The sequence below is a fragment of the Lytechinus variegatus genome, chromosome 3, assembly GCF_018143015.1.
Source record: "Lytechinus variegatus isolate NC3 chromosome 3, Lvar_3.0, whole genome shotgun sequence".
Taxonomy (NCBI): Eukaryota; Metazoa; Echinodermata; class Echinoidea; order Temnopleuroida; family Toxopneustidae; genus Lytechinus; species Lytechinus variegatus.
Window position 1 is genome coordinate 35,198,054 of NC_054742.1, and position 27,948 is coordinate 35,226,001.

Sequence of the window (27,948 nt, forward strand, 5' to 3'; positions counted from 1 at the left end):
CAATGAATAAAACTTGTCAATACTGTCGATTTTCAAGAATAACTTCCCTGTTTGCATACTTTTTTAGGATTTATAATTTGTTATATGTCTCGACAATATCACCTTAGAATTTTTACTGACCTAGCTTCACTGTGATTCTCACTCTGATTGGAACCAGTGGCCTGTAACACAAAGTTTAGCAATGATCGTTGAACATTTTTTCTGTGATTGATTCCATTGACTACATTGTACAATAAATTGTAAGAATCAAATGCACGATTCATCGCAAACCTTTGAGTTACAGGATCCAGGTATTCTCATCTTTCACCAATGATGAATCTTGCAAGTATTGTTGATGACATATTTCTATGACCTATCACTATTTCAGCAATGATTCCTCTGACCACTGATGAAGCATGGCTCCAGAATGTCAAAGATGCTATTAGGATACAACAGAGGAAAGAAATCTGGATGTCAGAGACCAAGGTATATGTCACAAATTTGCTGGTATAACCTTTTCTCTTCCATGTTCAATTTCACTGATTTTTTCCTAAAATATTTAAATCTTCAATGATGTGATATCAATTATCAAGCACAGTTGATAATATGCAGTTATAGTAGCTCTATATAAATGGAACATATTATAATTGTTGTTGTTCTTATGATCAATATGACATAATTCATTATGGTTACTGATAAAGACACATTACTGTTACCATCTTAAATGAGAAGATTCAGTAGAATCTATTTCTCAATATTGGATAATTTCAAATCCCTCTTTTTCCACAGTATGAGGAGCCTGAGGCAGATGAGAGTCATCTACCTCTGGTGGGCCCTATTATCCTGCCAGCTGACTATGATACCGATGCTGAATCCATCATGCCTGACTCCCACGGCAATAGTACCATCGACTCTGACATTGAACAACTGTCTCCAACAGTCACTGCAAACACTTCAGCCACCCCTGGTGCTGCCTCGGAGAGCTCATTCAATTTCAATGAGAAAGAAGTGAAAGCTGTAAGTATTATTTTATTGATGATTGCCACTTTCTGCCCAGGTGAATTAATTACCTTCCTGTATTTCTTGATGTTTTTCTGCTCACTTCAACATTATTCTTTTTAACCATAAACTTAAAATAAACATAAAGTGAGATCTTGGATTTAATAGAAATCATATATGATTTGATGATTTCTAATCACTGTGGAATACATCTATTTGTTATGTTCTATTTTTCAGAGCCTTCCCAAGACAGATCCTCCTCCCAAGAGATATTCATCAGATGAGGAAGAATATCCATCAAGTTTTGACCGCAGACGCAAATCTCGATCCCGTTCCAAGAAGAAGGAGAGTATCTGGTCATCTCTCAGACGGAGCATGTCCCGCTCTCGCTCCCGATCTCGGGATAGGAGAGAGGAAGCGAGGGAGATAGAAAGGGAGGAAGCTGAAGAGGCGCGGAGAGAGCAGGAAAGAGAAGAGAGGGAAAGGATGAGGGAAGAGGAGAGGAACAAGCGAAATACTTTAGAACGTGAGAGGATGGAGATGTCATTTGAGCCTGAGGAGCGTCCTTCAAAGAAAGACCAACAGCGTCGCCGAGATGAGGCCAGGGAGATTGCAGAGGAAGCCCTTAACTCGAGGGGCAAATCACAAGGTCAGGAAGATCTGAGTGCTCTTAGCGATACAATCAACCTTAGCACCCTTGCTGATGAGTTCAAGTCCTTTGGTATTGGTGGTGATGTAAGTGTCAATGGTCACATGGAGCCAGAGCCGCAACATATCCATGCCTCGCTGGATGTAGAGGTGGAGTCAGCTCCTCCATCAGCATTCAGACCACAACCGCAACCCAGGGAATCCAAGGCCAAACCTATCCAACCTGTAGTCTCAATGGTTCAACATTCAGCACCCATCGAGACAGACCTTGATGCTATTGATCCTCCTACAGATGACTTTGACCTGTTGCCTCCAGCACCAAAAACCCCAGTCCTAGAGACAACATTTGGGCCAGAAGATGATGACGACAGCGATGATGATGAGGGTCCACCTCCCCCTGCAAGAATGGGTTAGTGTATAACAATTTTATTCTAATGAAACTGTCAATATGGGATCATTGCTTGTATTATGTGTGATATACATTTCCATTATATATTTCGTTCACATGAATGATACCAATTTCATAAGTCAATGCCATATATAAATTATTGACAAGTCCAAAATAGTACAAGTTATTCCCAGTGAATACACTTTCATTTCTCATTAATAATTAAAAAAAGGAATACTTTCAATGTGCATGCATGTAACTATCTCATTTACTATTTATTTCTCGAATCAAATGTTTAATTGTATTATTTATTTTATCTTGTACATACATTGTAACCATTGCAATTCAGTTTTTGGACTGCGAGAATGGTTATTTTCAATAAAATCCTTCAATCAATCAATCACATGAAATTTTTGTACTAATAAACTCCAATGGTGATGTATATTTTGATATGCATTTGTGTAGCAGTAAAGAAGAAAACAGAATAAATCGGAAATGGGAGTGTAGAAATAATTTTGCAATTTTTTTAAATAACTAACGTACATGAAAGCAATTATCCAAAATTATTGTATAGAACTTGAATTGCATTTAGCAATTTTTTTCTTCAGGGTTGATGTATCTATAATTGAAAATAGTTTTGTAAAAATAACTGCACAAAGTTTGTCAATGCTCGTCTTTTTTGCTGCAAACCTCATTTGGTACTTGTAACTTCTTTTGAAATATTCTTTCAGAACCAGCTCCAACAGAGACTCGTCCAGCAGAGCCAGCATCTCGTCCCCGGAGAGTAACTCCAATGCAAACCCCAGAAAGTCGTTCTGAACCATCTCGCCCCAGGAGGACACCAAATACCTCAATATCCAAGCCTGAGGTTCGTCCTGAAGAATTGTCTTTTTCAGCAGAAGTTTCACGACCATCAGCAGAAAAATCACGACCAAAGAGGGTGCCGATATCTCGTCCATCCGAGCCTGCTGTTGATATTTCTGCTCCCAGCTGGGAGATCCCAGAATTTCAGGAACCAACACAGTCATTGCCCCCTGCACGACCTCCACCTCCCCCACCAGAAGAAGAAGAGTTACCACCACCTAAACCAGAGCTACCCCCACCCAAACCAGAGCTACCCCCTCCAAAACCAGTAGAGCCTGTATACAGTCAGGTACAAAAGAGCAAACCCAGTCCACGTGCTAGTCCTCTAGGTTGGGACCACAGTGAGGTACAGAAGAGTAAGCCAAGTCCTAGGGCTAGTCCAAGAGGATGGGACTTACCTGCAAAGGTAGAGCCCCCACCACCTGCTAAGCCTGCTTTCCAGACCTCAACACCAGCCACCAGCAGTCCAAAATGGGAGAGGAAAGCAGAACCAGACGTGCAGACTATAAAAGTTGGGTCGGGATATGTTAATGCTGAGGTCAAGACAGTAGACCTTGGCGGTGATAAGTCAGAGGATGAGGTGTCCGCCGATGCATACCGTAACCAGCTTGCAAAAATGGCCAATATGATCAAGCGAAGCGATAGCCCACGTGGTTGGTCAAGCGCTACCAAATCGGCTTCTCAAATCCGGCCAGTTAGAGCACCCAAACCACCAACAACGGGACAGACTGGAAATGCCTACTTGGACAGTAAAAAGGCAAGGGAGAATTTCTTTAATACTCCTTCAGAGATTAATGCCCCACCCAGAGCTCCTGGATCCCCTTATGACAAGGAATCTTACAAGGCACATAAGGAGAGAACCAAGAAGAGATCACAGTCTCCAGGAAGGCAGTACCAGGAGCGGACAGGAATCTACCCACCACAGAACAGCTATGACAAGAAGAAACCATTATTCAAACCCATCCCAGTAGAGTAAGTATAAATTCATATATCTTTTTCACAAAATTTGATTATAAGAATTGATCAAGAGTAGCTTGAAAGACATTTACTTGAAGGAAAAAAGAAAGATGTAGCTTTGTTGTAGATTACTAGTCATTGTTTTACAGGTAGTTTCGTATATATGTATATGCCAGTTGTATGGTTTGTAATTGATTCCCCAATTTGGACTGCATGTATTTCTACCTGTAGGTTCCATTTCTATAATTAAAAATAAGGACCTCATTTTCAAGATAAAATTACTTGAGTTTGAAATCTGACCCTCATTTCTGCTTTTTCTTATGCAGTGAGGTAGCCTTGAGATCTGATGAGGGCCAAGAGGTTGTGGATACAGTCAGAGGAACCTTTGATGGCAATGGTGGTGTCCTTGATTCCCCTTCTACTGGAGTGAGCATCCACATCCCTAAGGGTGCAATCCCTGATGGATACAGCCAGGAACTCTACTTCAAGGTCTGCAGAGATAACAGTATGCTGCCTCCACTGGACAAAAACAAAGGTAGGCTACACTAACATCTACTCCTTTCAAAGAGATTTTGCCTGCCATTGTTGACAGGATATAGTCATGTAGTATCGAAATTCTTTGTTCAGTCATTGGTTAATCTGAAGAGTGGGAAATCCTGTATTTGAAGAAGTTATAGATAAAAGCAACCTTTTGATTACTTATTTCATGTATTATGTGCTTTGTACTAGGTAGTTATATATTCTCATCTTTCATTGCAGATTATATATAAATGTAACTTATTTATAATTTATGCATACTCCCATACCATTCTACAAGACAGTACCAGGGAAAAAAGGCATTTATGGTTCAAAGTGTTATGAAAAAAGTAATGAAAACAACAGATTTACTTTAATAGTTAATAGTTCTAGGATATTTGGTATGGGTTTGTATGTAATTATTGATTTTTTTTGCATTTTTCTTGTGTGATGAGTAATCATTTCAAGAAAAGTAATGAGTGTGTCACTATTCTTTCTTTAGGAGAGACGCTACTGAGCCCTCTGGTGATGTGCGGCCCCCATGGTCTCAAGTTCATGAAACCTGTGGAGTTGAAGTTGCCTCACTCTGCATCCAACACCCAAGAAGGTTGGGAATTTAACCTCAAGTCTAGTGATGCAGGACAAGGTTAGACGTCAATGTCAACCCTATCCCCATCAATAACTTCCCTTCTTTCATAACTTCACACATCTATTGTGGTGTACCAAAGTGCTGATTTCACCATTGTCCATTGCTTTTGGTCATGTAACACAACAATTTTGCAATCAATTGCAAAATAGGAGTGGCCAATCAGGATTTTATTCCGTGTTGTACATTTTGTAGAAAAGACTAACCAGTGACTAATCACAACTGTCTTTACAAATTAATGATTGATCAAAAGTTGACCAAGGCCTTGGTTTCTAACAAAAGTTTATGGACAAGGTTTGATATTGATGTGCTCTAGAATTTGGTACATCTATTGGCATATTTGTATTGTGCTATTATTCTAAATGGGTGGTTTAGGACCAGCACATTGACATAGTCACCTGAGGGTATTTCATAAAGCTGTAAATTACACTCTACTATGCATGACTGGTGTATGTTCGTAGGCACCAAAACAGATTCTCAAAGCATCTTGATTCATCTGGATTCAACTATACAGTTGAATTCTGATCACTGTGGATTAAAAATCTTGTCAACTAATGAGTATCTGAATGGAAAGTTTGTCATTTGTTGAAATTATATGAGTTATTGGAAATTACTTTGGGAAAACACTAGGAAAATTTGTGGATGACAATGTCATCACCCATGCATAAATTTTGAACAGCTTTATGAAATGGTACCCAAGACATTGTTTTAAGAAGGTTGTCAACACCGACAAATTGACATTCTCTGACAATATTAGACCAGTCCTTGTTATTGTCAGTATTGATAGTTTTATGATTATTGTCAGATAAAGACAACTTGTCGTTGCAGGCAACCTTCATGAAACAGTGCGTATCACAAATTGGCTCTCTATTATAGTACATTGTGATGGTAATCTTGGATCTACATGATATGTAACAATAATAATAATAATCCACTCATGACTATTAAACTTTACTTTTTACAACATATTGTGGGTCTTAGCTTTAGGAAATTTAACTTCACCATTTAGTGATACATGACATATTCAACCCACACTATTTGATTTAATTTCTAATCTGTCAGAAATGTAAAGCACTCTGTATGTGATCATGAACTTGGCACTTGCAAGTTGTCATTCTGAGACTAGTATTAGTCAGTTTAGCAGATGAAGCATTTCTCCAAACTTGCCAGTGCGGGCAACTTTAATGACATAGTACATGTGTATTATTATTTCAAAGAATTAAATCACAATGTCTTTTGGTACATCTTCATAGGGTTGACTGCATGTAATATTTTCCTCTTATTTACTGTGTATGTATACCTTTGTTGTGCCAGTGGTATTATTTTAATCATGTATTATAGGCTATCACATTATGTCATTAGTGAACATGAAGTTGTATCTTACAAGGTTCCATTTGGTGACTCCCACCATTGACCAAGTCTTCTGTAGGAATCCTGCTATGCATGTTATATCCTTCTATATCTCTTATTTTTGGATCTGTTTATGTTGAACTGAGATGGTTAGAATGATAAAGATGCTTAGAAGTATTTTATTTTTTTCTGTAAGATGCAGCCAATAGTGGCGAGATCTTTTAGAATTGTATCGAACAGGAGGTATTTGTTAGAATTCATACACTACATGCAGATCGCAAGCACTTAGTCGTAAATTTTTCATGTGTCTATCGAAATCCTTGTCGTCATAAGAAACTAGCAAAGCTTCATATGAGATTTCTCAATTTGATACTTTGTGCTATTTATTATGAGTGTACGTGCTCATGAAATGATTGAGGAATTCATAGTTTGATTACTGTGTCTAGTTACACCTACTCAGTTGGATAGCATGAATATTCATAAAAAATGTGAATTCATCCTCATATTCTATCAATAACAACATATGTAATAGTCAAGTTTTTGAAGGATTGGCTAACATCGATTGCAAGTACACTCTTTGGAAAGAGAAATTAATATGAACAAAGTTCTGCTTGAAGAATACAGATATCATGATATTTGGACTCTACATGTAAAACATTAAAATTATGTCGTATTGGACATCAAGTCTTTAAAAGAAAAGGTTAATTGATTATTGAACAATGTGTATTTGCAGTATTGTAACTGAAATGAAAAGCTGTAATGCTCTTAAATTATCATATTTTTAGCAGTTCATTAACTCTAGAAAAAAAAAGTAGAGAAAGTTGGGGTCAGACATATCAAAAGATTGATAATTTAATGGAATTGCTCCAAAATTTATTTGGACTGTCCTATTGTGGGTTGTGACCTGGGTATGCCAAATATTGAATGTAAACCATTAAGTGAATGTTTCTATTTGTTTACCTACCTACCTACAGGAGAGCCTGCACAATGGAAGAACCAGAACATCCCTGGCCTGAAGAGCAATGAGTCCAAACCTATCACCAAGACTGTGTCTGTCATGGTAGATCACTTCTAAAGATCATCTCTGTCACCACTCCCAGAACGTAGAACATTATGGTAATGGCTCATGAGAAATGTATTCCAATATCAATCTACTAATGAGGTCTTCTTGTAGCTCATAAGACCACCCACCCCATTCCTGGAGAAGTAGAACCTATGGACTGGACCTTGATAATGAAGACTGATGATGAAACAATGAATTGATGTGAATGTTAACCTACAAGGAGGGAGATCTTCCCATGCAGAAGTGGTCTTTAACTTGGAAACTCAAGAACATATTCCCATTCCTCAGGTTGGAATCTTCCTGGAGGCAATTCACAAATGTATTCATTATCAACTAATTGCCGCGATATGATCACGTAGCATACAGAATGAAACCTCTTACACAATGTTTATTCCGAGAGCTGTAGGGCTCATGACTGGTTGTCTGAAGTGATAATTAACAAATGTATTCAATTTCTACTTTTAGTGAGATCACCCACAGCAAGATTGTCAAATGTTGTATTATGTAACATATAAACCTCTGAGACCATGTGTCTATTCCCAAAGTCATAGAGCATGGAGAGGGTTTACAATGGATGACTTTAGATGCCAACCTTCATACTGCAAAACTGTCTAGATGTAACGTGCAGAACGATATTTAATTGGACCATACTCCCTCTTGTAGTGTCAAATGATGATAATTGTGTTCATAAACAATTTATGGATCATCCTATACAATGAGAGCAAGGTTTTCAGGTGTACATGTAGTTCTGTATGTAACATTCAGGATTAAACTTGCTTTCTTCACTTGTGCCCTGTAATATGAATAATACAATTAATCTTAGATTGAATTGCAATTGTTATCAATGTCTGTTGCATCTACGTGCTAAAGACATGATAGTGATCATAAGGTTATTTGTGTCTATTTGTTTTACATTGTGCCATAATGACACATTTGTGCCTTTAGGGAAAAGCCAAAAATTCAGATACACTTTATGAATCATTGATTAGTGTTCATTGTGTTGTATATGTTAGAGGTAACATGAGAATTCAGACAACATGATTTTTATAGCAGCTTAAATAAGACCAATGAATATCGACTGGAACTTTGCCATTCCTTTTTCATGATCTAGATAGATATAATTAAACATATTAATTTGTATCTTATTTTAAATTCTTGATGCCTTAAACTTAAATGAGAAATATCAAATGAGTACAGTAAAGAGAATTTCAGCATTGTTTTCTTAATTCATTACCAGTTGTAGAAATGTAGAAAATTCAGTTTCTGTCCATTATCCATGTACTACTTTGTTGTATTCATATTATGTACCCCCTTGATGTTGTAAATACAGTACTTTGCGTATTCCAGTACAATACCTGATTTTGTACCACAATCCAACAGTACATACTTTAGATTATATCTTATTTTATTCATTCCAGTTGGCTTTAACCATGTATTGTATTCTTTGAAATTGCAACATCAATACTACTAATGTACAATAAGTTGTATTCCCCTTCTGTTGTAATGTTTTTCTTTTCATTTTAGCTTAATAGCAGATGTAGGGATCTCTGAATGTGACAATGCTACATGTGGGAATGTTACTAGAATGTTACCACTACATGTATAGCCCACACTGCGCTTGATTTCTCATTTTCTACTATCCCCATTTCTACCATTGTGACTTATGAGTTTATGCACTTATTTGTACAATTATTCTCATTAACTAATGATTGTGTTCTCCCAATCATGTCAAAATAACAGGATCAGTGTACTTTAAAAAAATAATTGATCAACCTCTTAGCTAAGTTCTTCCAAACATGATACACAAGATTTTATTGTCCTTTTTGAATGAAGCATTTATATATTCCCTATGATGAATTTGTTGTAGGACAAATTGGATGATATTGTTAAATTATTATGTCACATACGTAAGGTCCACACATAATGTACATTTTTTTTACACTAATAAGTAGTGCCTTTACTAGCAGTCATTGATTGAAATTTATAAGATGTAAATAGTATTCTGCAGTTGGCTGGATATGAGACTAGGAATCATCCTAGAGACCTTACTCTGTTAAGACTCCAATGTAAATGAGGAAATCTTTAATGTCCAACTGCAGTTGTAAATATTGATGTAGATTTCAAATCATGAATATGAAATTGTACACATTTAGTTTATTTTTTAGTCTAATCAAAGTATTACTATGTATTGGAATGATTGCTTATTTGCATTAACATAATACCTTTCTCTCTCTATTGTTTCAGATTTTGTGATTGTAAATTCCTTATTTTATATTCAATTATTTGTTACTAATCAAATTGATTACTATGTAGAAAATCCTACCTCTATTAATTGCATCTGATTTCTAAGAGTAGTTTCTTTCTGTTAATTTTCAAATACAAGCTTTTCAATTGTTTTAGGAGAATTTGAAAGTTTTTTTGATTGTCAGGCTTGTTAATTTTTTTTTCTTACTGTAAATTTCTTTGCATACACATTGTTTGGTTATGTAAGTTCATATTTCAACAGTGAATGTGGTCTGCTACAAAGTATGCTTGAATGGCTTTGAAGATGTCAACATATCTTTATTGTAACTCATGGGTGTGATTGCTAGTTGAACCAACTGGGAAATGAATGGCCTTGAAAGGGAATTTAGATGGGTCAAGGTTTATTCAAATTCAGCATGACAAAACGTAACAACATACACAGCAACATTCTGTATACAAAGTCAATAGAAAATGAGGTGATCAAACAAGAGCAACAGAGCCTAGAAATATTATTTTGTCTCCTAGCTGCAAGAAGTTGTGAAACTATTGAATTCTAAAAAGCTGAAGGAGAGTGTGATGTTACAAGTTGTCATGCAACTTTTTGCAATCTTTAGGAATTATTCATCAAGAGTGGGATGATTTGACATGCCTTTCTAACAATACAAATGTTTTTTTTTGCTAAAGCATATCTGCTTAAACTATTGCATCATGTCATAACGAGGCCTCATCCCAGGATATCAACTTCAAATGAGGCATTTACTTCCATGTTATAGGCTTAACCTCGTGCAGTTTTATTTTTCAGTTGTCTTAGATATTATTGTTACTTTGTTCTTTTTATTCACAACACAATGCTCTTCAGCCTGTTTGATATCACTAATATAGCCTCTATTGTTTGGATCCTGTCTGTGTTCATGTTTGTTGTGATCAAAATCTTTAAAACCAACCAGTGAATATATCATTCCTCCTAGCATGAAAATGACTCTCATTACGTGTAAATAGAACATGTTTTTGTATATGATAATTTAGCATCAGATGGATTTTCCTTTTTTGGTTTCCGATACACTTTCAACTTTCCCCATCATTTTACCATGCACTAGACTTTATATCAACATCTAATTCATCATTCATGGTCTACCCAATATAGGAAAATAGGTATTATAGTTGTTGCTTCCATTGTGAAAATGCATCACTGCTTTTGTAACATCCAATGCACGGTTTGATTTTATGAAGTAATTAAATACATTTTTTTAATAAATATTTTTCTAGCAAATATTTAAGGTTCTATTATAGTATTCATGAAGATAACATGTATTCACTAAATCTGCTTGATAGTTGTATGATGATTAAAAATGTGTTGTATCTTGAAAAATTGTATTGTAATAGAGGCATCAATATCTATTCTATTTTGCTGCTTTTATATAAAAATATAGTTATTGCAGATCACTTTTGTATTAGTTTTACTATACCTTTTCACTCTACGGGTGTTGGGCTTATTATGATTATGTAATTTAAGGGTTCATATCGTCATCTTGTGATGAAATAAAATTTTAAACAAAAGTTTTCTTGATGTGTTTGCATTGATTTATTATAGAAAATATATTTGTCACCCTCATGAGAACATGTCTGAAGGAACATTGGTCATACATTGGAATATTTAATGGCACAGAGATTATGACCATCTACTATTGATCAATGATGGTAAATCAGATCGATTTCATAAATATAAAAACTTGTATATCCATAGACATTTGAAAGTGCTCATTTTGAAATGTACTGTACGCAGACAGTACTCTATTTGCTTATAATGAGCAGATACATTGCTTTCCACAAAACTTTAATATTTGAAGCCTTTTGATTCCCCTTATTTATGGTTTTAAAATGAATAATATCCAGCACATCTGATGTGAAACATAATTACAATTTTTCTAACAAAATTCTAATTGCATTGACTGGTTTATTACAGAAAATGCCTGGTTATGCAACACTGAAAAAAAAAGAAGCAAGACACGAATATGTCAGGAGGTTGAATATTTTAACGCAGATGTATTTCATACAAAATACAACTTAATGAGGGGTTGAATGTATACAAAATAAAATGACATTTTAATTTTTCATTCATTCTTACACATGCACATCCTGGTTGGATGGAAATGAGGGATAAATTGTCCAACAATGGCTTTTAATGTATTCTGTCAGGATATATTTAATTTTTCAATGACTTTATGAAAATGCAACTTCACTCAATTCAGTTCAAGATATTTTGGGACATTATTTGACAGATGCATTCTGACCTTCATCAAAGAAATTTCACAGACCAGTGGGGTCCAGTTCATAAAGCTTTTCTTTAGTTACACATAACCTTATCAAAGTTCCAACAGTGTTTATAATCCCAAGAAAGGGTAGTTAGATGTGTGTAAATCGCTTGTAAAAGACAACACCTTTATGAAACACATACCTAGGCCCTGCAACACAATAGTTAGTGATAAATCTCTCCTTTGAAAGAGCAATTCTGACTGGTTCCTAGCTAGTCTGAACAAACTAAATGCAAAAATATTCTCGATAGGCTATATCATAATAGTGATATTACAGGGCACAGATTATGTAAATAACATTTGTTATAACAATATTACCTTTTTATTCTTCTTAATTGAATTTCTCCTCTAAGTAAAAGGGTATATTTTGCCTGAAGAGATTTAACAGGAATAGGTAGATCCACCTGTATAGCTATTAAAGCATAATTTCATTGATGACAAAACTGCATTTACTAAGCATGATCTCAATGCAAAATTCACTCTCAAATAAAAAAAATTAATATTGCAATATCTAATGAGCTCATTAGAATTTAAGAAAAGGGGTTATAGACATTAAAACATTAGGAAGTACATTACAAAAGAGAAATAAATTCATGTGAAAGACCTGTCTGTGCACCAACAAAATGACAATCACTTTTAGGTGAATACCAAATAGAATTCAGATGATATCTAGTTGAAATTTAAAAAGTAATAGACTGTTCATCAGGCTTTTTGAGAGATAATTTGACAATACAAAAATCATTTTATCATTCAAAATACAACATCTACTTTTCAACATAAATTTAAAAAAAATCCTATTAGCAAGTTTTGGCAATTCTGGATGATTGTGTCACAAATTCCTTTCAAATATACCCTTAAAAAGTAACATTACAGAGTACAATGATCATTTCATTGCTATGAAATAATAATGATATAAATGCAATGATGTAAATGACAACTGTATAATCTACTGTACAGGAATAAGAGTGATAAAATACAAGCTTTGCGATATACAATTATATACATGAATATTTACATATAGTACACTGTGAAAGAACATCATACAAAGCAATATATACAGATGCATAAGAAGTCTTTTGTAATGAATGAAGAAAGTAAGAAACAATGAATAAATAAATCAAAATGACATACTGTATCTACTCAACAACATAATGTAGTAAAGATGGTTTTAGTGCACCGTATCGAAATCATTGGACCATAAACTTGAAAGCAGCCTATTCAATCTTGTTTCAGAATTCCAAATGATTGAAAAAAAACTACAAATATTTTTAGGAGATACACTTCAGAGTCTTCCCCACTCCAAAAGTTAAAAAATAAAAATCTGCATTATTTTAAACTTCAGCACTAAAACTCGAATTATGATAAAAATACTTCTGACATTTAAAAAAAAAATGTTAGATTTCCTCCCAAGATGTGTATTCGCTATTTTGAACTAAATGAGATTACAGTATCAATTTTCCTTTTTGTTGAATTATGATGATCATTCAATGACAGTTATAGGAATAGTACACCCAAACTAATCCACATTAAGGATTTTACTGGATAAATAAATGATGGTGCTAAGATCAACACCTTGTGTTCCATTTAGTAAATGACTACAATTTTAGTTGTTTCCATGGTAATGGCTTGGCAGCCAATCAATTTCAAGGATTCATGGATGTTATCATAACATTTATGACATGTATAATCATAAAGCATTATCAAATGGACAACAGAAGTTCAAAAACATCTACAAACAAAAGTCTGCTTTAGGAATTAGGCTGCTCTGAAGTGTACAGATCATACAGTCTATAATCTTTGCTGAAATTTGGAATGGCAATTTATTTTTTTTAAAGCTCATTTCCAGTTTTGGTAACCCACACAAAAATTAGTCATATGAAACCGATGGAAGTACCGTCTTGCTAACATATAAATAAACATGTGTGAGATAATATGATACATACCATATCTTGATTTCCAGTCATTTTGAGTTAATGGCAGCAATTATCATTGTTGATGACCTATGAACGCTGCTAGTCCGTTCAATGCTATGTGATATTTTTTTTTTCCATGCAGGAGTCATTATAGATTTTTCGTTGGCTTTACAGTATCTGCAGGTGGTATGAAAGGCTTTTATGTAATTAACATTGCCTCTCATTGGTTCTATGTTCATGAGACATTTCCAAAGCACCATAGTTATACCTTTGTCTCACCAATGCCTGGCAGGAACTGAAACTGCCAACAACAAAAGAAATATATAAAAGTCCTATTGAAACTGGAAATGAGCTCTAATGTTCTTGAAACTGAATTAGATATCATGGTGAAATGAAAACACAAATCTATTATTCATCTTAAAATGCAAAAAAGGCAAACAAAACACCTGTGCTCAAGTAAAAAAAACCTTCATACCAGGAAGATTTCATATTTCAATGACAGTGTGATTCAAATAAGGCGCCATGGTGTTTACACTCATAAGGTCTATAATATAAGTGGTCATGTCATACAAATTGTTGATAGTCCAACTAAATTTATTTATATTGTGACATTCAAGTAATTTGTTCAGTTTTTAATGTTTCCTGATTAAAAATCAAAATTAGAGTTCCTAAAGGACACATCACTTTCTGGAACCATTTCGTCAGCTTGTTCTTCAGATGCATTTTAAGCTACTGTTAGACATTTATCAATTCAAAATGTTCGAAAAATAAAGCAAATTGTAATCACTTTCAAATGGTGATTTTTTGTATATTAATCAATCACCAATTATTAAGTGAGCATCTTTAAGTTTGCAACTGTAATTAAATCAAGATGTCTTCAATGAAAGGGGAAGTATACATAACACTAATTCAGAGGTGGTATAGAGACGAGTTGAGGACAACTAAAATTTCAGATTCATTGAGACCTGCTTGAAGGTGCCTACACAATTTTACATTTAACCAAATTGATGTAGCCAAGTATACAAAATACCTTCCACACATACATGTGACCTTTGACCTCGATAACTTTTTTTGAATGCTTTCTTCATATTAACTACCCTAAACATACATTTACATGGGTCCAAATTCAAAGTTGATGTATCTATAAACAATCCATAGTTTACAGAAGAAAAAAAAGATATAAGATAGATTCATTGCAGTCTGTAAATCTGACCATTGATCCTCTATCTCATGAAGTAGCCAATGTAGATTAGACCTTCCTAAAGTATCTATTGTTCCACTGGTTCTATTGCTATCTTATTTACAGACCATTTGAACAGGTAACCAGTGAGCCTTGAATCTTTAACCTCATTACCTTAAAATCTTCTACTTTTGTAAGAAACCATTACTGGATTGCGCTATGATGTTCATCAAAATCAGAGCTTTGGGTGTAGGATATTGTATTGACAATCTCTTTTCACAACATTTACCTCATGGCAGCAAAATATTAATTAGCCTATGGGACATCCACATTGCATCTGACTCTTTAAAGTTTCCTGACAATCAGTTTATTTGTTCTTGAGATATCTCTTCTCTATGTTCATAAGAATAGATCAATTGGCAGAGAAACAAGCGTCCGGCACCCTTATGGCAACTGGAGACAAAACAACTTGGGCTGCCACAGATAACATCTCTCACACACACATTGATATGCCCAACAATCTGCATACCTATATCATTATGACATTCAGGAGTTTGATTGCTTGCTGAAAGAGTTGATTGGAAATTACGTTTGATGATCTACTGCCAATGCTGCCCGATGGTTCCATTGAGAATTTTCTAAAATGGGATTGACAGCCATCAAATGACCTTTGACCTCCGTATTGATGAATGAAGAGAGGTCAAACTCAATCTCATGAAAGGGTAGTGGTTGTTATGGTGATGGTCCCTGATGAATCTTGTTCTTGCACCGATACGTCACCAACTACACAAGATCAACAAATAAATAACATTTCATATTTGTCAGTAAGTGCTGTTCATTATTATAGGTTTCAGTATCGTTATAGCATAGGTAGAAAATTGATAGTGATCTGAAACTGACTAAATAAAATAAATACTAAATTATCCATCTTGGATCTTACAACAGGGTGTCATGTTCCAGTCTCATCCAAGCAAGAGTCTAAAAAAATATGACAAAAGTCTTTAAAAATTCCTATAACCAAAGTTTGATCAAAATTAAGGACTACCGATATTGTGGTTAGAATTTTTTTTACATTTGAAACTAAGATGACTATTTTGGCCTACTACAGAGAATGCTGTCTTGTGACCAACTGTGGATTTTGATCCTAACTGTAACATACAAATATCTGATCAAAACAAGCAAAAATATGAACAAACACAAAAGTTAGATCTGAAACCATAAATGTCAACAGTTTAGTTTTACCTCTCATAAATAACCCTGCTGCCCTCTGCTGCAATGTAACAGGACAATCCTTGTGTGCTAACAAGAGTTCCTTCAAGTGTGCCACCTCGTTCCTCAACTTGCCAACCTCATTCTAAACAAGAAAACAAAACAAAAATACAGGATTTCTTACGCAAAGTAGAACTGGGGGGTGTTTCACAAAGATTTAAGTATGACTTAGTCGCACTTAAATGTCTTGTTGCGCGCAGTAAAAGGCATGACAGTATTGGTCAGATCATGAAAAGAGGACGCTCACTACTGCGTATTGATCAATAAGATTGCACGTTGCATATCATGTACGCGTCAACATTTAAGTGCGACCTAAGTCATACTTAAATCTTTGTGAAACACCCCCCAGGTAACGCATAAAAGGGTCATTCTCAGAAAGACATCACAATTCATTGTCCCAACTATCATTTGACCTGCAGTCATCATTTATCTTACATTATGTTTGATTCTGTTTGAGCTATGGATGGATATTAGTACAATTATACACTCAGGCATCTTATGGCCTCCCTTCTCCCCATACAGCCATCCACCATAACCACCATAGCCAGTCATTCAATGGACGTTGTTTTGATATACATGTAAAACAAAATATAACAGAGTCTAACTACCGTGCTTTCTACTTTTGGGCCGATCACATTCCCTGATTTTCCCTGACTGGTAAAGGTAAAATAATTTTCCGATGGGCTGGGAACACTGAAAGTGCTTTGTATTACAGTAGAAGTCATTTTGATTAGGACTTACTAACACTAAAGTGAATAGTCAAGTAACCTATGTAATGACAAGTTTAAAGACTGTGGCTTATCTTTCTACTGGTGTTATAATATAATGCACTTAAACATGTACAATAAAATGATTGTGGCATACGATGCTATATTGTGATAGACCTACATTGAGAACAGAATTTGTTTGTGTGAGTTCCTCTGCTCTGTTTTCTAGATCATTTATCCACTGTTTCCGTTTATTTCGACACCGACTAGCTGCAGCTCGATTCCTCTCAAGAAACCTCTGTCGTTTTATCTCACTATCATCCTCCTCATTGGGACGCTGTCTTTTTCTACATGGGAAGACAATCGGTACAGGCAAATACAAAAATCAGGAATATTCTTTGTGCTGGTATTTGTATGTATACTGTTGAATCATAGGTACGATTTAATTCATTGAAGTGTTCACTAACATCAGCAATATTGATTTTTAAAAAGCTGTAAAAAAATTCTCAGAAAATCAATTCTATCTCAACAATACTTACTGCACAGGAGGGGGGAGGGTTGGAGGGGCAGGGAGGCTCTTCTCAATAATTTTTTGCAATAAATCTGCAACGTGAAAAGCTCTCATCGCACATTTTATTTATTTTTCCCTCTGAGACTCGCCCATCTTTTGCGACAAAATTTGTGACAATAAGGTACAGGGTCATAGAAGTAAAATTTTGATTTTGTGTACAAATTGAGTTTAAGCTGATTATTATACAATCTATTAGTTTTATGCTGTAAATTATCACAAAGGCATCATAAACAAATTTAACTGCAACATCAGAAAAAAATAAAACTGTAAAAAAATGCAAATCACATGCATGTATGGAATTGAAAAAAAATCAATAAAACACATTTGAAATTAGTTGATGCAGCAATTTTTCAAAGTAACTTTGTTAATAATATATAAAAAAAAAGCATTATTTAGTGAAAGAAAAATAAGTGGAACGCTTCTGGAAGTCTCGCCTGCATTATTCGATATAGCCATGTGCTGACTTTGAAAATTATTCTCAATTATCTTTTTGTTTTCTTAAAAGGAGTGATGTAGCAAAGAATCTTCATCTACATGTATACTTCTCATTCAAGCATAATATTTTCCCAAGTTTCCGCTAATTTGTATTATCAATGGATACATTCCAACTTCTGCAAGTAAAGTGGCTACTTCTTTTGTTAATTCCTAAGACATTTCTCAGCCATTGAAACTGGACACACTGAATTTCATTTCTCAAATACAGCTTTGAATTATCAAAGTTTGTTTGTTAAGTACAGTTATATCATTATTTTCCTTCTTTAGAGTAAATTTATTGACCGAGGGAAGAGACTCTGTCTGTATATGGTCAGGCTGGAATTTATTTTCACTAGCAGCTGTATGAGTTGATAGCGAATTGGCATGCAAGTTGAATTGTCCGACTCATCATCATAGGCGTAATTCCCCTAATTTACCTCCATCCACGTCACAAGAGCTAGAAACTTCATCATCAATCTCTTCATCTTCAGAATCGTCAATTTAAAAATCCAAAATCTGGATAAAATTCTGGGTTTTCATTCATTACGTGATCAAAGTATTCAGTGACAGTGTGGAGAAAACGTACCCTCACAACAGGTTTTGCATGCAATGGAGCTTGACGTGGGAAAGCCATGCAATCACGTCTCTCATACACGAGTCAATTCAGAGACCGATGAGAGGCATTTTAGCGCTTTTTAATTGGCGATTTCCACCTCATGTATTACTTTCGTTATTTTTGAATGACCAAATGATAATCCCCACATCATGACCTTTCCACAGAAATATGATAAGGCCATATTCACAATCAATATATTCCTCCTTTAAGGAAATTAACATAGTGGTCAAGATTGAATGACTTTAAGTTGAATAGTACAAAAACAAAGGTTATGCATATAAAATTTCAAGTTTGACCCCATGAACCTTTTAAAATTGAGGGTGTAGAGGTTGTTCCTGTTAAGGCTGCAAGAAATCTTGATGTTCTATTTAAAATCAGTTTATTAAGTAAAACTGCATCAATTCTAAATGGTGTTCTGCATCATATGTATTGGATAAGATAGGGAAAACTCAATCACCTCTTAAAGATAAATACCAGTTGTGGTAATGACCTGAAAATGAGTTAGAAAAGAATCCAATAAAATGACTACCCAAGAGTTTGTATGTACAAAAAAATATGTGCCAATTGGCTCTGAGAAAAAATGTGCAATTGCTAAGAAATAAGCAAAATAAGCATGGAATTCCATGAAATGTCAGGTATTTTTCCAAGCAATATTAATAACCTGTCCCTCATACGCCTTTTTAAAAAAATATTTATCATCAGAAATATTGGTTTTCAGCTAAGATATCATTATTTCATAAAGAGGGGTTGATTTCAATTTATTAGATCTATGATAATATTGTGGTAATTAACCTTGACTTTAAAAGCTTTCTCATGAAATAATTGTCTGCTGCAATTACTTTTTTACCTTTAAAGGTTGGTGCATGCATTTGTCATGCACTACTTAGACTTTTGCAACTTCAGGTCATTCAAACGTTGGCTGCTACGATTGTTGCCAGAACAAAACAAAAAATGAACCTGTATCATCTGCATTTAGATCCTTGCATTGGCTGACTGTCAGGCCATATATTGATTTTAAGATCTTGCTACTCTCATTTCAGTGTTTTTTGTAAAATGGTTCCATCTTATCTGTCTGAGTTACTTGCAAAATATGAACCTGTTTGAAATCTATGATCACTCCTTAAGAGCTTATGTGATCTTCTTGTAAAGACAGTTTTATGGTACACAGGGGTTTGCCCATGTAGCACCAGAACTCTGGAATATCATCCCAGGATATTCAAATCTGCATTGAAAGCACATTTATTCAACTGATATCTATATCATACCACTACCAGCAGCTTTCCCTCGTCTTTTCCTACTAAGAATAGTTAAACAAAGTACATTATTTTGGGAAAAAAGTTTGATAATCGGACAATGGACATAATGCCATGGGCAACCCATTCCTGCAAGAATGGAAATCATTACAATATGAGGCTTCCAGTATGTAGAACATTTGTACAGCAATATGAATTATGTATCATTATTCAAATGACCGACAGTACTTACAATGAAAAAGACTCTTGGTGACTTGCTGATGCAGTATTAAGTAACTTGACCTCTTGTTGCTTGGTAACCACATCAACAGCCTGCGCCATCACATTCATATTACCTTGAGATTGGTTAGAGAGTAATGTGCTCTTCAATTTCTGAAGGACACAAACACATTACTCATTAATGCTTTTTATTTCAGTATCATTTGGAGACAAAGGACAAATTATCATGATCACTTTTGTTTTGTTTCATGTAAGACATGTGTGATGCACTGTCATTACACAGGGGAGATTTAGGTTCACTGGTCTAGAGTAAGACAGTATCAAGGGTGTTCACAAAAAAATTGGACTTGGCATAACCATGTAACATCTCTAATTTCAAATGTGCTTTGTATCACGATTCATGATGCTGTTCAAATGTGAAAATTTACAATGAACACACTGAACCTCCAATAATAAATGTACATTGAGGTAAAGCCGATCAATGTTTGACATAATGGTTTAACGAATATGGCTGAGCAGTTGACTCATTTAAACGAACCATAACAAGAAGTGTCAATTCATTTCTAGTTCTTGCTATGGTGGCAACAACAGCAAAAACAACAGTAGGCCTACAGGTATTTCTTTACCATTTTAACTGAGTTGTTTGGTGCGGGCTTGATGTCAATGTTGTTTCCAAGAGAATCCTGCTCTTTGTTAGGGTTGGCAGACACCGCTGTAGGTATAGGCACTTGAGGGTTGGTGACTGATGGAGGCAAGACAGGAATGGTTTGGCCAGTAGGTAGCTTGATCATGATGGGTCCATTGATAGGGATTCCATTCAGGGATAGTTGGTCACTGCAAATGATTATTGGACAACCAGTAGTACATTTAAAAAAACATCTATCATTAAGGACTCACGAAACAAAAAACCATTGAAATTATTCTACTAGCACTTATCTAACAAAATACACATGCCATGCAATATTACATCAGCCTGAACATTTCTTCTCCTATTCTTTAAGACATCTAATTTGGTAAAAGAAAATACATCTTACTACATGCAGAGACCAGCTCTTCATTTTAATAACTAGTAGAAGAGATGGTCTCACCTGACACCTTGAAGCTGAATGGTCTGGGGCTGAGCTGGCTGGGAGACAACCACCACTGTAGTAGGTCCCTGGGGTTGAGGTTCTACCTTCAACTCAGGACTATCTCTGATATCACCTACAGTTTTGGGTACATCCTCTTCTGATTTGATTTCTGAATTGAGTAGAATATCCTCTGTGATCCCCGAGACTTCCTGAGAATCCGCATCATCAAGGGTAATGAGGGGTTTTGACACATCATTCGGAGTTTCTGCGCCGCCTTCAGTGTCATTTGATACTAGCTGTTACAATGCACATTCAGATCATAGAAAAATATTATTCAAAAGCTACTATTGATATTAATATAACTTGTTAAGTGACTGAAATTGGAAACCATTTGAAATCTTTCAAAACATTATATTAAATTCTTTAAAACGTTATATAAATGCATATTATTATATATCAACAAAGGCCACCGCACACCTTACGACCCGACCGGTCGCCGACTGGCTTGCGACTGGGTGAGGGGAGATGTGACGTCACAGCTCTTGTCAGCTTGAGCGTCGCAGACCGGTCAGAGACAAGTCGCAAGGAAAATCGGAAGGATTTGACATGTCGAATCCTTATGACTGGATCGCAAGCTCAATCCAACCTCCAGCCAATCAGACAGCAGAGTTGCATAACGCGTATTATGATAAACAACGCGCATATGAAGTAGTAGGCGCAATTTCTCAGATGCTATGCCAAAAAGCGCATGCCTGAGTCGCAGATCGGATCGCAAGGTGTGCGGTGTCGAGGCTTATGACTGCCTTGCGATTCATCTTCCCTCACTCAGTCGCAAGCCAGTCGCCGACCAGTCGGGTCGTAAGGTGTGCGGTGGCCTTAAAGATGACGAAGACATGAATTCGAGGAACATAAACATGTAATGTTAAAATATCTTTCTCTAATTTGTTGGCATATTTCATTATCATGGCAATGCAACATCATAATATGCCTTGCACATCTTTAGTATGCCAAGTCTCACAAGCATGGGTCACAGTAAGTGAAAATTTTGTTCGAATATGATTAAATATGATTATGTACCTTTGAGCTGGCTTTCCTAAACTCTGCATCAAAAGGGTTCGGATGGAGATCACTAAACAGACCTTCTTCACCCGCTAGATTCTTCAAGAATCTTGTAGGAGTTGGGGTTTGATCGGCTGTAAAATAAAATGAACAAGTTCTTAAATTAGGATGCTATAGCATTATATAAATAATGAATGATAATATTCAACAAGTACATATGTAGAAATTCAAGACAATCAATTAAACATTTAATTAGTACCAATTTAAAATTGTTTCTGAAATGAGGACAAGAAACAAATTTAAACAAATTGACTAATTCTTTCATGATATAAATAAGTGAAAATTTTGAATTTGTCCATTTTAGGTCCAAGTTGACCTAAATGGTGGTCACTGTTTGATAATTGTCCAGACCGGTGCAATGATAACATGAAGAAATCTTGCTTATTTTAAACCTCTACTTGTTTGATCAAACACATGGAAATAACAGATTCATGTTAAAAATTTGATATATAGGACTTGATGAGGAAATATGGGCCTAAACTGGGTTGATAATAGTCTTTGGTTACACTGATTTCTTATTCATTTCACAAACTGTGCCATTCCCAGCATTGCTGACTTTGAAAACAACTACGAAGAATAATTACAAATTTGATATGATAATAAATACTAAATCTAGAATGACCTTTGGCCTCAGCTAAGTGACCAGAAATTTGATTCATCTATTTGCCAATACTTATCATACCTAAGTTTAAAGCAATAGGAACTGATTATTTCAATATGATATCATCTTCAACAGTCAAATTCATTACTTTGTTTACTGACAACACAACATTGTCAAATTTCATTAACCCAAAATGACTTTTGACCTTGATCATGTCAATGAAACTCATATAGGGACAGTGATTTTCCGCGATTGCGGAAAACGGACGGAATTCACGGAAAAGGCCTTTTGAAACGGAAAGTGGCATTTCAAACGGAAAATCACGGAAAACGTATTTTCCCTCAAAATACACAGAATAGCAACAGAAATTACTCCAAAATAACAACAAAATGAGAATATTAAATGGCCACAAAATCCCAGAAAACACGATCTCACTTTGCTACAATCATGACAATTCACACATCGTGACTGCTCTTGACATCAGCACACTCGATAGTACCCCGCGCCCGTACCCGGCCGGCCAGGTTGAGCTTCACATCGCTTCAGATCGCTCAACTGCACGGTCGTGTGTTGCTGCCCTCTACGTTTAAAATCCAAGATGGCGGATTGGCGAAAGTCGTTGACTGATGATAACGATGTCCAAAAAACCCCAAAATTATCGATGAAATTTAATTTCACCGTAAAATAATGCTAATTATGTGAAAGGTGAGGATGTATGCATGCTACATGTAAATGTGTTTGAAAAATTATTAAATGCACCCGCATAGATCCGATTAGAACAGATTCTATTGTGTTGTTGGTACAGTAGCAGATACAAATTTTGGCCATTGTGAGTGTACGCGCTGTGATTTTGCTATTCAAAGTGTAAACGGAATTGTCACTTTTCCGTGTGTACAATGTCTATGGGGAAACGGAATTTCCGTTTTCTGACATGCTGAAACGGAATTTGACATTTTCTGAAACGGAAGGAAAAGGCCATTTTTTTAAACGGAAAATCACTGTCCCTACTCATAGGTCAATCAGTGATACTCCATGTAGATTACCCTCATGTGAGTCATGTCCAAGTTTCATGAAATAAGTCCTAATAGTAATACTTCCAAAGTCATGAGGGCATTAAAAAAAATTAACCTTGGTTAAAATTTCAATGTTGACGATGCCGCCAAAGCTGCCACCACTATAGTAAAAGCAGCACATATGTCTTGTTTTTGTTGTGCAGGTGGGTAAAAATATTAAAGTTGGTAGGCAGGAAAAAAGCAACAATAAAAAAGGAATACGATTCTCACTTTTCAATTAACTTTGTAGAAACTCTGAAAAATGTAATAATGTTGTATTTACCAATAACAGGGGTATCCAGTGACTTGAAGTCTGAAAAGCATAGGTTAGCATCATGTTTCTTGCGATGTACTGCTAAGTGATCTTCATTTACAAATTTCTATTGGTGATGTAAAAGAGAGCCATGGAAACAAGGAGGATGCAAAAAGAAAGAGTGATGAGTCAAGGGGGGAGGGGCGAGATGACATGTTGAAAGAGAAGAACATAGGAAATTCAAGGTGGGAATGAGGTGGCAGGGGGGGGGGGTGCAGGAAGGAAAGAGATGGGATTGAGATAAAAGGGATGAGATTTGTAAGAAAAGTGTAAAGGAGAGGAAGAGATGAGAAAACATTGTGAATAAGAAAAGAGGGGAGTAATAGGTTCCGGGATATTGGTAAGAAAAAGATGGGATAAGAAAATGAAAAAAAAAAAAACATGAGCTATAAAAAAATCAACAAAAATAACAAGATATTTTACGAAATAAAGACATCCAGTATTTTATAGGAGATTAAAAAACCCAACTTTTTATATGATAGTTTAATAAAGAAATTTCAATGTTTTCATACTATCACTGCCCTGTGTGTAAAACACTGCAGAACATATGCTCCAGAATGAGTTTGAGTCAGTTATTTAAAACAGTTCTCTTTTCCTCAAATTTAAGCAAACACATAATCCTTCAAAATTTGGTGGAACTTTTATAGGTAGAACTTTTCGAGCCCCCTAATAATTTCAACAAAAATTGGTACATTTCATTTAATGCTCGATAATTGAATATTTTTTTTTATATAAACTGATCAGTTGAGGCTATAATAAATAGGTTTCTTTTTGTGCTTTCAAATGCCTATTAACATATGAACACATGAAGTCCATGAGGAATCATTTATGCACTTTCTTACCTGATTACATCCAGGCACTCTACAAGCAAATGGTTTATCATCACTCATTGTGGAGCCCACTATCTGGATACGACCATAAGAATCAAACGTCCTAGGAAACAAAAAATTGTACAATCTCAAAATTACATTTTACCCTTAGGAATTTTTTTTTTACTATCTTGGCTCCAGGCGCTACACTGCAGACCCCCCTCCTCCAGACTCAGTCAGAGAGAGTGGACTTCTCTTTGCAGTTTAGCCTGCAATTTCAATATTGACATGTTATTGTTTTCATGGCCTCATGTCATACGCTGGTGGTACTCCTGGCTGAAAATATGGTGTGGACAAATACATGTTAAGTGAAATCAGAAAAACAAAACACTAAAAATTTCAACAAAATTGGAATAGGAATTCATAAAAAGTTACATATTTCAAAGATTTGCATGAATTTGGTGAAAAAGTTCTATGCATGAATATTCCTTGAGCAAATTGATGTCATATCCCCAACTTGTACCTTTGTATCTTATGATATCAAATTAATATCCTTTAAATAAAAAAAAATATTATATGCACTATATATATTCTTTTCTGCAACTCATTTATTTTCAAGGGGATATAACAAAATATGAAATAATTATAATTTCATGTTATAACTACAAAGAATGAGGAAAATTGGGATATGACATGAATGAATATTCCTCACGTGTGCATATGACTATTTTCACAAAATATTGCAAAACTTTAAAATTCAATAACTTTATTTGTTATTACTATGTAAATGTTGATAAGATTTGCAGCATTTACTTGGTTACACAGGGTCAAGCCTATTGTATTTGCTTTGTTGACAAACGGATCGAGAGATCTACACAAGATCGGTCTGGTAAGAAACCTCTCGTTTCACACTCATAGTGAAATAATTTTTATCCCTTCATAAGCATTAGGCATATGATGGTTCATAGATAAATAACATAAATACATATAAACCAATTTCACTCTCTAAATATGGAATTCTTAGGAAAATCCATCCGGGTGTACAGGTCTCGCTTATAATATTATTAATATAGGATTAGTACAGCGCATGTATCCACCTTGCTACATGTAGGTGCTCAAGGCGCTCCTACATGTACATATTACCCCAGCTAAGCTAGTCTACCGATTCTGGTGTGCACAGCTTTTTTGAGGAATTACTTTATGCCGGTACCCATTTACCTCACCTGGGTCGAGTGCAGCAGTGTGGATAAATTTCTTGCTGAAGGAAAATATGCCATGGCTAGGATTCAAACTCATGAACCTGTGTTTGAAAGGCAAGAGTCAGAACCACGAGACCACGATGCACAATGTCACAATACACCAACGCTTATGCGTTTATGGGAACAGTTTCAAGGCTTTGTGATGGAGAAGTACACATGTATATATGGCAAAGTATTAAAAAATATCATCACGAAGTCCTCAAGGTTAGGTTAGACTAATAATAAGGTCTATTTCTTGCTTCGCTGAGACTTCGCATGGCTCCGCGGCATCCCCTCCATCAATCTCATAATGGTGGAGCAAACGACCGCCATATAACTACAGCGCCTATGGAGAAAGGGTGCACTTTTGCCCGGGGGGGGGGGACACTTACATTGACGAGTGGATACTATGCACGACCAAAAAAATGTAAAAAGGGTGTCTTTTTCAAGATAGGGCACATATTATTAATGTATTTAAAATTTTAAAGAGCAATTGTATTAAAAAACCCTACAAATAATTTTGGCCAAAAGGTAGCCCATTTAGATCTACATAAGTTTGGGCTCAAAACCCTAAATAAAATGTGCGATTTGGAGTAAGTTGCAGCATGGTAAAATAGGTGGTGCATGTAGTACAATGCCAATGGCATTCCATCCCTGGGATCCGTGACATTAATTAATCTCCACCACACCAGGAACCTCCTGATAGTAAATTACATCACAATGACAATGGATTATGGTAATGTAAGCCAGGCCAGGAGGGGTGCCATTCAAGGTATTCCCCTCTTTTTATTTTACCTCTGGCTCTGCCATTTTACGTGTGCCCTTTTTAAACTGAATGACTGAACCTGGCTCTACAAAATCTAGTAATTGGAATACATACACAAAGCTGTTAATATGTCCATGCATTCGATCGCTAGTCAACTTCCCCTTCCGTTGATCAGCCACAACCATTGTGAATCCGGCGACGATTTATTTAATACCCATATTCATCTGCTTGTCACAGGTCAAAATCACTATTTTGTTACTCTACTGTTATTATTGATGGGTTGTCCATCCAACTTACCCGCTGTTGATGAATTATAAGCGAGGAGGAATCACGTTGGTTGAAAATGACGAGATGTTTTATTCTCGGAGAATGACGTGTAGCAGCCACTACCACCATATATCCATAACATGGCGAAGTTAGTAATGGTCACGAGACCGTACACTTGTACGTATACGTATACGTACGGGTACGGAGCGATCGCCGGAGCTGGAGCGACGCTCCCAATGCAATGACGTCATGAAATTCCCCTTTATTTGGATCGCAGTGACTCAGCCCCTCAGCAAGTGCCAGAATATTGTTTTATGTTTTCTCATAATTTAAATTCCAAATAGATTAATCACAAATGAGAAAAAGCCTGTGTGTGTATCTCTCAATGAATTTATAAAGTGACTGCTCCTTTAAGGAATTCACTGATTTCATTTCATTTTCTTAAATACCATGAACTTCTGAAACACAGACTATTCGATCAACGCTGTGCCCGTGAAGTTAGTATGGAAAACAAGTGGATCGTAGGTCCATGGTGTACGTGGTTG

At 35.6% G+C, this 27,948-nt stretch overlaps 2 protein-coding genes across 4 annotated transcripts in view; one reads left to right on the forward strand and one right to left on the reverse strand.

Annotated features, from left to right (window-relative positions):
- Nucleotides 1–11,214, forward strand: part of LOC121410874 (tight junction protein ZO-2-like) — a 57,386-nt gene extending 46,172 nt beyond the window's left edge. The window contains exons 19-25 of one of the 2 annotated variants that reach the window (XM_041603222.1): nucleotides 368–465; nucleotides 769–996; nucleotides 1,216–2,035; nucleotides 2,746–3,850; nucleotides 4,162–4,370; nucleotides 4,854–4,997; nucleotides 7,322–11,214. In XM_041603222.1, the coding sequence (XP_041459156.1) occupies nucleotides 368–465; nucleotides 769–996; nucleotides 1,216–2,035; nucleotides 2,746–3,850; nucleotides 4,162–4,370; nucleotides 4,854–4,997; nucleotides 7,322–7,422 (2,705 nt within the window). In that variant the 3' untranslated portion in view covers nucleotides 7,423–11,214. The remainder of the gene's footprint in view (nucleotides 1–367; nucleotides 466–768; nucleotides 997–1,215; nucleotides 2,036–2,745; nucleotides 3,851–4,161; nucleotides 4,371–4,853; nucleotides 4,998–7,321) is intronic. The other variant, XM_041603223.1, reaches the window with a different exon arrangement.
- Nucleotides 11,215–11,672: 458 nt separating this feature from the next.
- On the reverse strand, nucleotides 11,673–27,598 carry LOC121410875 (cyclic AMP-dependent transcription factor ATF-2-like). 2 transcript variants are annotated; one of them, XM_041603225.1, is made up of 10 exons: nucleotides 27,434–27,598; nucleotides 25,166–25,256; nucleotides 24,294–24,390; nucleotides 22,316–22,431; nucleotides 21,257–21,534; nucleotides 20,795–21,002; nucleotides 20,182–20,321; nucleotides 17,217–17,382; nucleotides 16,302–16,413; nucleotides 11,673–15,842 (listed from the first exon to the last, which is right to left on the reverse strand). In XM_041603225.1, the coding sequence occupies exons 2-10, from the start codon at nucleotides 25,211–25,213 to the stop codon at nucleotides 15,772–15,774; spliced, it is 1,236 nt and encodes a 411-aa protein (XP_041459159.1). In that variant the 5' UTR covers nucleotides 25,214–25,256; nucleotides 27,434–27,598; the 3' UTR covers nucleotides 11,673–15,771. The 2 variants fall into 2 exon arrangements, with proteins under 2 accessions (XP_041459159.1, XP_041459158.1); XM_041603224.1 differs by lacking the exon at nucleotides 27,434–27,598 and adding an exon at nucleotides 27,251–27,420.
- Nucleotides 27,599–27,948: the final 350 nt, after the last annotated feature.